Source organism: Saccopteryx bilineata, chromosome 1 (genome assembly GCF_036850765.1).
Source record: "Saccopteryx bilineata isolate mSacBil1 chromosome 1, mSacBil1_pri_phased_curated, whole genome shotgun sequence".
Taxonomy (NCBI): Eukaryota; Metazoa; Chordata; class Mammalia; order Chiroptera; family Emballonuridae; genus Saccopteryx; species Saccopteryx bilineata.
In genome coordinates, this window is record NC_089490.1 from 400,606,227 (window position 1) to 400,617,021 (window position 10,795).

General features: G+C 52.3%; 1 protein-coding gene across 2 annotated transcripts in view; it reads left to right on the forward strand.

Annotated features, from left to right (window-relative positions):
- The window catches only part of TSGA10IP (testis specific 10 interacting protein), a 28,676-nt gene extending 20,093 nt beyond the window's left edge, over positions 1 to 8,583 (forward strand). The window contains exons 1-8 of one of the 2 annotated variants that reach the window (XM_066252090.1): positions 306 to 455; positions 1,117 to 1,250; positions 1,352 to 2,055; positions 2,234 to 2,381; positions 4,353 to 4,523; positions 6,888 to 6,987; positions 7,196 to 7,320; positions 8,008 to 8,583. In XM_066252090.1, coding sequence (XP_066108187.1) covers positions 306 to 455; positions 1,117 to 1,250; positions 1,352 to 2,055; positions 2,234 to 2,381; positions 4,353 to 4,523; positions 6,888 to 6,987; positions 7,196 to 7,320; positions 8,008 to 8,143 — 1,668 coding nt within the window. In that variant the 3' untranslated portion in view covers positions 8,144 to 8,583. Of the gene's footprint in view, positions 1 to 305; positions 456 to 1,116; positions 1,251 to 1,351; positions 2,056 to 2,167; positions 2,382 to 4,352; positions 4,524 to 6,887; positions 6,988 to 7,195; positions 7,321 to 8,007 lie in introns of those variants that run through there. The other variant, XM_066252091.1, reaches the window with a different exon arrangement.
- The last annotated feature ends 2,212 nt before the right edge of the window (positions 8,584 to 10,795 follow it).

The following is a 10,795-nucleotide window of genomic DNA, read 5'->3' on the forward strand; positions in this document are numbered from 1 at the left end:
CAGGGCCTCAGCCAGGGCTGGGAGCAGAGAGGTAGGGAAACGCAGGCCAAGCAAAGGCAGGGGCCTCGTGCCAGGTCCACAAGGAGGCTGTGGAGGCCGGAGCAGGGGCGGGACGTAGCCCTGGGTTTCTGAACTCCCGGGCTCTGACTGTTCCTCAGATCCTGCTGAACTCTCCTCTCTGGAAACACGTTGGCCTCACATACCCTGGCTGACCCTTCCTGTCCTGCTGTTTGCCAGAGCCCTGGAGACTGGCTGAGGACTGGTTGCCATAGAGATGGTGGAGAGGACAGTTCCAAGGCTGGCAGATGGGAGTTGGGGGAGGGACAGGCACCACTGTGCTAAACACCCACCAACAGTTGGTCAGGACCACACCTGGGAGACTGGGGCAGGACCCTGGGCTCCAGGCTCCAGAGATGACCACAGGGCTGCTTAGGCTTCTGTCAGGCACCCCCCAGGTGAGCAGGTGAGGGAGACCCTGTGGGGGACTCCCAGCTGCCCAGAGGCAGGCAGGAACACCCTTCAGAAGCCATGAGACTGGGGCAGAGGCCCAGCTGAGAGTCAGGGAGTCTTGAGGGGGGAAGGGACTGTGGGGAGGCCTGTAAGGATGGGGATGAAGACGAGGATGATGCCAGGGGATGGCTCCTGGGCTTCCGATGGAGCGACTTAGGGGACACTGCAGGAAGAGCAGAGCTTAGGGAAAGATAATGAGTTTCTTCCACCGTGGGTTAGCGAGTCCAAGGCCCTATAGGGTGCTCAGGAGACCTGTCCTGGGTCCAGAGGCAGCCAGTGCCATGGTGACAAATCTGGGCTCTGGGGACAGATCCAACATGTTCAGATCTTGGCTGTGTGACCTTCATCAAATGATTTTACCTCTCTGAGCCTCAGTGTTCTCATCTGTGATGGCGAGTATCTACCTCACAGGGTCCTTCGGAAGGTTAAATGAGTGAATGTATGAGAGCCCTGAGCACCTCCTGAGCTGTTGCTATTTTAATATTATGAATTGGGGTAGCCATCAGTCAGTTTTAGGGGGCAGCCAAGTTGCAGAGAAGTGGAGGGCCCCCTGGGGGAGGTGTGAGATGGGCTAGTAGCTGGGCCCCCTCTCCTGTCTTCTTCCAGAAAAGTTTTGGGAGTGGTGGTAGTATAACCCAGGACCAGCAACACAGGTCTCAGAGCGCAGGGCAGATGGCAAAGAAGGACCAGACGTCTGGGGGCTGGAACAAGACGGGACATGGCTCTGCTGAGGCTGAGGAGTAAGCAGCTGTGGGGAGGGCAGGGAGGGATGCTGGGTGTCAGCCCCCCTGGGGCTGGTGTCCCGACCCTGACCTCTGCCCCCTGCCCTCTCCCTCCTCAGTCTTGTTCCTTCTCGGAAACCCTCCTTCCCTTTCCAGTGGGCCTGGGAGAGATTCACCACAGATGGCCGGTCTGGCTCCCACCTGGCCCCTGGCCACCATGCCCGCTTGCCCTCAGCAGTTCCCCAGCACAAGTCCAGCCCCAAGTCCACTGCCAGCCTCCTCGAGGACCGCGGCCTATGCTGGAAGATGAAGGGGCAGAATCTAGAGAGGGGGCAGCAGCTCAGCACCTGGCGCTGTGTCTCCATCGCTCCCAGCCAAGGGGAGGGCCGCAAGCCGGAGCTGCCCAGTGAGGGGAGCCTCCAGCCCCCCGGGGAGAGGTCGGGATCAGGGTCGGAACCCGAGGAGGCTGCTGAGCTGGAAGCCCCAGGTGCTGAGGTGGCTGAGAGAGGTCTGAGCCCTGGGGAAATGCCCTGGCTCCCGAGGAGGGGTTTAGTCTTGGGGCAGGAATTGTTTGCAGAGGCGACAGAAGAGGTTGAGGAAGAAAAGCACAGGGCCCCCCACAGAAGGAAGACAGGTTCTCAGAGAAAGGGGCCGAAGTCCTTAGAGGAGGCCTCGCAGGAAGGCACACCGCAGTGCCGAGGGGGCAGTCTCAGCTCCGACAACGCCCAAGAAGCACAGAGGAGGAAGGCAAGGGCCATGACGCTGGAGGGCACAGGGGACCTGGAAGAGCTGCAGAGGCAGTTACAGCAAAACTGGAACTGTGGTGAGTGCAGGGCTCAATGCCTGGGTTCCCCAGAAAGTTGTATGGTGGGGAGAAGGGTTAGGGAGCCAGTGACCTGGGCCAAGAGTTCCGACCAGCCTGGCCTGTGCTCCAGGTGCTGAGTGGGATTGGCCTGTGGGCCAGGAGAGAGGGTCGTCCCTAATTCTCCCACTGTGGATAGGCCCCAAAAAGCATCCCTGGAAGGCCGCGAGGGCTGCTGTCCAAACCTCCACCAGGAGTGGGAAGGTCCATGCCCTGGGAGATGATGAGATGCCCCCGTTTACCAGCTTCCCTAACCGTACCTTCCACAAACGACAGGAGGCCACCAGGTAAGGGGGAAGAGGAGGGCGGGGAGCCGAAGAGCCAGTTCTCCAGTAGACCCTTAGTCATTCATTCCTTTATTTATCCATGCACCATTCTTCTGATTATCCAATCAACTATTGACCCATTTATTTATTTATTTATTTGTTTGTTTGTTTATTATTGAGAGGTGGGGAGACAGAGACAGACTCCTACATGCGCCCTGACAGGGATCCACCTGGCAAGCCCCCTACGGTTTATGCTCTGCCCGTCTGGGGTGTTGCTCTGCTGCTCAGCAACCAGACTTTTCTTAGCACCTGAGGCAGAAGCCACAAGGCCATCCTCAGCGCCTGGGGCCAACTCACTCCAATTGAGCCATGGCTGCAGGAGGAGAAGAGAGAGACAGAGAGTGAGAGAGAGAGAGAGAGAGAGAGAGAGAGGGAGAGAGGAGAGAGGGAGGGATGCAGAAGCAGGTAGGTGCTTCTCCTGTGTGCCCTGACTAGGAATCAAACCCTGGACATCCACATATCAGGCGACACTCTACCACTAAGCCAGACAGACAGGGCCCCATCCATGCATTTATTCATCTATTCATCTCTCGGTCTGTCTGCTTGGCATAAGCAAATTTTCATTCACTTCCCATCTTCTATCCATCCATAATTTATTAATTAAGTGATTCATGCAACATATATTGAGTATATACTCATGTGTCTTCAGAACAGAAAGTAAAAAAATTGATCCAAACCTAAAAAGCCCATGGTCTGCTGGAAAAGAGGCAGGAGGGCAAAGCAACAATAATGGCGGTAGAGTTAGGTCATTGTTGTACTTGGGGCTTGAACAAGAGACAATGGGAGCAAAGGGGGAAAACTGGGTGGGGGTGGGGGCTGTTGGCATTGTCTAGATGAGGGATGATAAGGGCCTGAGCCAGGTGGCCCTGGGAATGGAGGGGGGTCCATTTGGAGGCTGACTCAGTGGACCTTAGTGACCAGTTAGAAGTGGCAGGCAAGAATCCATTCAACACCTCTCAATTCTTACCCATCATCATCAGCTTGACATCCTCCCGTGCTTCCTTGTGCCCTTGGGACAATGCCCAAATTCCTTGGTAAGGAGGCTCCTGTCTCCCACGCCAGCTGGTCAGAGCAGCTGGAGTGCCCTGTGTTCTCTCTCCTTCCTCCCCGGGACAGCCCTTGTCCCGCATCCTCTCAGCTAACTACATGCACCTCTGAACTCTCAAGTCAGGGGTCCCTCCAGAAAGTTCTCCTCTGTGCTTGCCTCCATCATAGTTCTGGCCACAGCACATTGCAGTGGGGTTCTGGGCTGTCTGTCCATCCCTGTGTAAAGCTGGTGACAGATCTTATTGATCCCGGCCCCTCTGGTGCCCTACACAAGACTTGCCACATAGTTGGTGCTCAATAAATATGTGCTAAATGAATAACTGCAACTACCTCTTTGTCTGTCTGTCCATCTTTCTATCTGACCATGATTCAATCATGCATGAACTCACCAATAGTGAGTTTCTATGTTAGGCACTGTTCTAGGTACATTCACTGGTGGTGAATGAATCAGGACAGACAAGGACCTCTTCTCTCATGAGGCTTACATTCTACTTGGGAAGAAGGATAATTCATAACGAAGTGAACAAAATGTATAGCTAGAGCTGGAAATCCCTGAGAGGTAGATGGGATGGGACAGCAGTCTCCTTCCCTGACATTCAGCAAAGCCCTGATTGACAAGAAGGAACTGGCCATGAAATCTGGGGGAAGAATGTTTCAAGTCAATGTAGGTGTCGTCTGTTCACCAATTCACACCATTCATCCATTCCTTCTTCCATCTACTGATCACATCACCATTTTTTTTCTATGCATTCATCCATCTGCCTGCCCCTTAAGCGAAAACGCATTAGCCTAGCCCCATACTCCCTGACCTGGCCCCTGACCCTCCATGAGGCTCCCGCTCCCACAGACTTCTTCCATCTCTCTTCTTCCCTCTCCCCACCCAAGAAGCCTGCTGCAGGCCTGGGAGCGGCAGCAGCAGGAGGAGCAGCGGCAGGCTCAGATGCGGCGCGCCCGGGAACAGCGTGTACAGCAGCGGGTGGCCCACTGCCTGGCCGCCTACGCACCCAGAGGGAGTCGGGGGCCAGGGGCCACCCAGCACAAGCTGGAGGAGCTGAGGTAGGAAGCCGAGCTGTGGAGAACCCGGTGGGGACAGGGCCGGGAGGCAGAGTTGTGTCAGACAGAAGGACCCATCAGCCCCAGCCCTGCCCTTCCCCAGGGCTGTGCCTTCACTACTGTCCTCTGGCCTGGCCCAGGAGGTAGGCCGGCCACTTAGCTGCATTTTACAGATAGAGAGGCTGAGGCCCAGGAGAAGGGACTGGGCCAGGGCTGCCCAGTTAATAACAATCTCTGAAGCGTCGGATGCTCAGGTTAAATGTTCTACACGCTCTATCACACTTTCAAATATTGTTTTCATGATTTCAAAAGCCAGGCATACTTACTATAAAAATTCAGATATTACCGAAATAGTTGATATAGACTGTAAACAGCACTGATAACACCACCCCTGCAGACAGCCGTTGCTGACAGTCAGCAAAGAGCCATCTGTTTTAGCCTCTTCCTGTACTGTGACCATGAAAAAACAAAAAAGAATAAACACTCCCTGGCCAGGTAGCTCAGTTGGTTAGAGCGTCATCCTGATGATTACAACAGTCAAGATCTGGAAGCAGCCCAGGTGCCCATCAGTAGATGGATAAAAAAGCTGTAGTACATTTACACAATGGAATACTACGCAGCTGTAAAAAAGAAGAAAATCTTACCCTTTGTGACAGCATGGATGAACCTGAGGATTATCATGCTAAGTGAAACAAGCCAGTCAGAGAAAGACAAGTACCATGTGATCTCACTTATATGTGGAGTCTAATGAACTGATTTCACTTTCATGTGGAATCTAAATTAAACTGATCTAAATCAGTGGAATCTAAAATAGAAACAGAGACATGGGTACATGGAACAGACTGACAGCTGTCATTGGGAGAGAGGTTTGGGGGACTGGATGATAGAAAGTAAAGGGATTAAGCAAAAAAAAGTATATAACACAGACAGGGACACCAGTGTGATGATAGGCAGAGGGGGAGGGGGTGGGGACTGGTGGAGGCGGGCGAAGGGGGGAAGTGGGAGGAGAGGGGCTTTGCTTGCAGCGCAGGCGCACGGCGCAGTGTGCAGATGATGTTTTACTGAGTTTTGCACCTGAACCTGTACCCCAGTAAATTCAATGGTAAAAAAAAAAAAGAATCAAGCAGGAAAATGTACATGACATCATGGGCAAGACAGACTGAATGCCAGCTCCTGTTTCCTCCACATCCTGCCCCTTGAAACTGCTCTAAATTCCCTCCTGAATGCAGAATACCCCTTTTTGCAGAAACTTCTGTTCCTGGCCATGGGTTTTTAAGTCTCTCTCTCTCTTTTTCTAAACTTATTGATTTGAGAGAGAGAGAGAGAGAGAGAGAGAGAGAGAGAGAGAGGACGGGAGAGAGTAACATCAATTTGTTGTTCCATTTATTTATGCACTCATTGGTGGATTCTTGTATGTGTCCTGACTGGGGATGGAACCCCCAAGCTTGGTGTATCGGGATGACTCTCTAAGCAACTGAGCTACACGGCCAGGGCTCCATCCCTTTTCCTTGAATGGAGGAAGGTTCCGTCGCTGGCTCATAGCCAAGGGTCCAGGCTCAGCAAGGCAGTGTTTTCTACAGGGCCCAGCAGACTTGCTGGAGGTCCCAGCACGAGTCAGAATCTTCTCCCCACCCATACTGTCTGTGGGCGCTGCCACCACACCCTGTGGCCTCTCATATGTGCCTCACAGGGTTCCTGGACCTGTGTGGGATGTGGCCAGAGAACCCCTCTTGCTGCCAGGAGGCAGACACATTTCTGATGAGTGCATAAACTGGGTTTTGTAAATGGAACTGTGCTACCCCAGTGGAAACTGGATCTTTTCAGGATGTGTTCTATTCTTTGCAACACATTTTTCAGTTCATCTGTCCCATTTTCTAAGCTGTCTGCTTGTACGAACCACAGCAAAGGCTGACAAGCTTGTCCAATCCCTGCTACAGCCCAGAGCCCAGCCCAGGGCTTTGCTCAAAGCCACAGCCGACAGCTATAGCTTTCCTCACAGGTCCAGTGTGAGAAGTCCCCAGGTGGAGACTCGGAGGGGAGAGGCTGTGCAGCAGATGCCCCTCTCCCTTGGGGGTGGCTGGGAGGACAGGGGAGCCCTGGCGCACAGCCTGGGGACTTCGGCTCAGGGCTCTCTCTCATGTCCCAGCTGTGCAACCTTAGCCAAGTCCCTCCTGGGCCTCAGGTGGGTCATGGGTAGAAGGGGAATACCAGTTCCTCCCCCAGTGACCTCAGGAGGCATCCAGGACGAGGATGGGAGGAAATGGTTTGGTAAAGGTAAGGATGGGAGAACAAAGTCCTTAGTGGAGATGAGAGGCTCAGAAGCTGGGTCGGGTTGTCTCCATGGTTAGGAGGCCCGTCTCCCCACAGGCGCCAGGAGCGGCAGCGCTTTGCTGAATACCAGGCAGAGCTGCAGGGCATCCAGCACAGGGTGCAGGCCCGGCCCTACCTATTCCAGCAGGCCATGCAGGTGAGGATGAGGGTGAGGACTGGCATCTGCACCAGCAGGCAGCCCCTGCCTGAGAACACGGCTTCTCACTGGCGGAGTGGGTGGGGAGGCAAGGTGGGAGTGGGCCCTCGTAGTCGGGACCCCAGGCTGGGGCCCCCTCAGTAATCAGAGTCCCACGTGTCCTCAGCAGCCCTGGTGCTGAGTGGGACTCCCTCACCTCTCTCCTCAGGCCAATGCCCGGCTCAGCGTGACCCGGCGCTTCGCCCAGGTGATGTCGGCACTGGGGCTGGAGGAGGAGCAGCTGCTGGCTGAGGCAAGAAAGGGGGAGCCAGAGGGCACCTCCAGGAAACCCAGGTGAGGCCATCTAGCTGGCCATCTAGCTGGCTCTGCCCGGCTGTGGGGGAAGGGGTGCCATCACCAGGACTTGGGCCCTGCAGGGTCTCCTCCGACTGTCTCCCTGTCCCCCTTCAACTTGGGCTGGAAGGCCAGGGAAAGGCTGAGGGAACTCCATGGGCAGCCACGCTGACCCACCCTGAATCTAATCTTAAGTCCTGCCCTGTCCACCCCCCATCCCCTCTATGACCTGGAAGACTTCACTCTAGCATTCAGCAGATACTTCCCCAGGCTCTGTCCTCTTTGTCACCCGAGGAAGGTGGAGCCAGGAAACTAAAGACCAGAGGGACAAGATCTTTCCCAAGAACACAGGAGTGAATAAGCAGCAGAGCCCGCCTGGGAATCTGTGGCCATCTGAGTGGCCACACACCAAGCCTCCATTATGGGCTGGTGCTATGGTGGTCATCCCATGCATACTGTCCCTTCAGTTTAAGAGCAACCTGTAGCAAAGCAGGGATTATAATGCCTAATTCACAAGAAGGGAACTGAGACTCAAAGTCATTTCTTCAGGGTCACGCAGCGTAGGAGCCAGATTTGAACCCATATCATCGACAATGGCCTTTCCCCCTCTTACACTCAGGCCTCCTTGGGTGTGGGGCGGGGGAGCTGCAGCGCCCAGTGGCCTCTATCTTTGCCTTCATCTTTAAGGAGCCACAGGTCAATGAGGAAGAGAATGGAGCATTTTTCTCAGAGCTCCCCAAGGACAGAACCCACCTGCAGCCAGCCTGAGAGAAAGTCCACTCCAAGCCCAGACCAGGAATCCAGTCCCTTAGATAAAAATTAAAGGCTTCATGGAAAACACAGTGTGGGGTTTCTGGCAGTGGTAGTAAGTGGCTGCGGGTTGGGAGTAGGAGGTGGCCGGTGGGTAGGCAGGTTTAGCTTGGCCCAACCCCCAGGGGCTGTGGCTGGTCCAGCTGCCAGCACCCAGACAGTACACACAGCCTGTGTCTGCTCCTGAGGAGGGGGGGGGCTCTCACAGAGCAACGCTGCGACTTCCCCCACCCCCAGTCTCTAGCATATGTGCTAGAAATTCAAGAATGAATAGGACAGATGGCCTTTGCCTTTGAGAACTTCCAGTCTGATGGGAGAGTCGGGGTACACTTTTAAAGGGGCACATACATCATACCACAGCAGATGGACAGCAGAGGGGCGACCAGATGGAGCAACTAGGGCAGGCGTGGCCAACAGTTTTTGCCCCCGGGCCAGATTAGAAAGAAAACTTTTTTCATGGGCTGGACGAAATATTAAAATTAAAAAATGTTAAATACAAAAATGATTCGTTTAAAAAAAGTTTATTATGTAATTTGTTTATGAATAAATGTGAGTGAAAACAAATTTTAATATACAATATTATTTTAATGAAAATGTATTTTAATAAAAATATAATTACAGCCTGACCAGGCGGTGGCGCAGTGGACAGAGCATCTGAGATGTGGAGGACCCAGGTTCGAGACCCTGAGGTTGCCAGCTTGAGCGCGGGTTCATCTGGTTTGAGCAAGGCTCACCAGCTTGAGCCCAAGGTCACTGGCTTGAACAAGGGGTCACTCAGTCTGCTGTAGCTGCCTGGTCAAGGCACATATGAGAAAGCAATCAATGAACAACTAAGGTGCTGCAACAAAGAATTGATGCTTCTCCTCTCTCTTCCTTCCTGTTTGTCCCTATCTGTCCCTCTCTCTGTCTCTGTCACAAAGATAAGTAAATAAAAGAGCACAGAGCTAGTACAAAATAATAACTTAAAAAATAATTAGCCTGGGCCCTGGCCGGTTGGCTCAGTGGTAGAGCGTCAGCCTGGCGTGCAGAAGTCCCGGGTTCGATTCCTGGCCAGGGCACACAGGAGAAGCGCCCATTTGCTTCTCCACCCCTCCCCCTCTCCTTCCTCTCTGTCTCTCTCTTCCCCTCTCGCAGCGAGGCTCCATTGGAGCAAAGATGGCCCGGGCGCTGGGGATGGCTCCTTGGCCTCTGCCCCAGGCGCTGGAGTGGCTCTGGTCGCAACAGAGTGATGCCCCAGAGGGGCAGAGCATCACCCACTGGTGTTGCCCCTGGTGGGCGTGCCGGGTGGATCCCGGTCGGGAGCATGCGGGAGTCTGTCTGACTGTCTCTCCCCGTTTCCAGCTTCAGAAAAATACAAAAAAAAAAAAAAAAAAAAAAAAAAAAGGGAAAAAAATTAGCCTGACCTGTGGTGGCGCAGTGGATAAAGCGTCAACCTGGAAACACTGAGGTTGCCGGTTCAAAACCCTGGGCTTGCCTGGTCAAGGCACATATGGGAGTTGATGCTTTCTGCTCCTCCCCCCTTCTTTCTCTCTCTTTCTAATGAATAAATAAAATCTTTGAAAAAAAATAATTATATACTGTATAAATATCCAAACTGTATCACAATCAATTGAAATAATATTTAATTAATAGAATGAGCTTGAAGGGGTTATATCACAAATAAAACAATTATTTCATTTTACAAACAGCCTGGACATGTTTTCAGTTATCAACTGCAGTTATTGTCTATGGTACAATGCCACTTGATTCAGCACACTTGGCCACAAAAATAATGAATTGTTTGACCTTAGGTGTGCACTGGCAAACTCCGCCTAAAAGAATCTGGGTTTCACATTGCCACTAAATGTCAAACAGTTCATATCGAGTACAGACGAGTACAAAAGTTGTAAATCTTTTTTTTTTTTTTTTTTTTTTTTTTAGAGACAGAGAGTAAGAGAGAGAGATAGACAAGGACAGATAGACAGGAACGGAGAGATGAGAAGCATCAATCATTAGTTTTTCGTTGTGCATTGCAACACCTTAGTTGTACATTGATTGCTTTCTCATATGTGCCTTGACTGCAGGCCTTCAGCAGACCGAGTAACTCCTTGCTCGAGCCAGCGACCTTGGGTCCAAGCTGGTGAGATTTGCTCAAACCAGATGAGCCCATGCTCTAGCTGGCGACCTTGGGGTCTTGAACCTGGGTCCTCGGCATCCCAGTCCGATGCTCTATCCACTGCACCACTACCTGGTCAGGCAAATTGTAAATCTTCATAATGGAATTAAAAAAAAAAAATAAAGAAGTATCGCGAATCCATTTGACCAATTATTGGAAGTTAACCCTAGTAGTCACAGGTGGAATTCTTTTCCGCGTATCACAATCTTCTTAAATATCTCAATTTCCAATAATCAAAGACGCTTCCGCTTCTGAGTAGCTGAGATTTTAAAGTAGCGAAGAATATTAAAAATTTAATCACGGGACACATAAACTCATTACGTGGGCTGGATTAGGCCTATGGCCGTATGTTGGCCATGCCTGAACTAGGGGGTGGAAGTGGATGTCAGGAGGGACTGTTTGAACTGGCCTTTTAACTTAAGTAACTTCATTATAGGTCCTCTCCTCAAGAAAAGAAAAAAACAAACAAAACCCTCACCAGTTGGCTCAGTGGTAGAGCGTTGGCCCTCG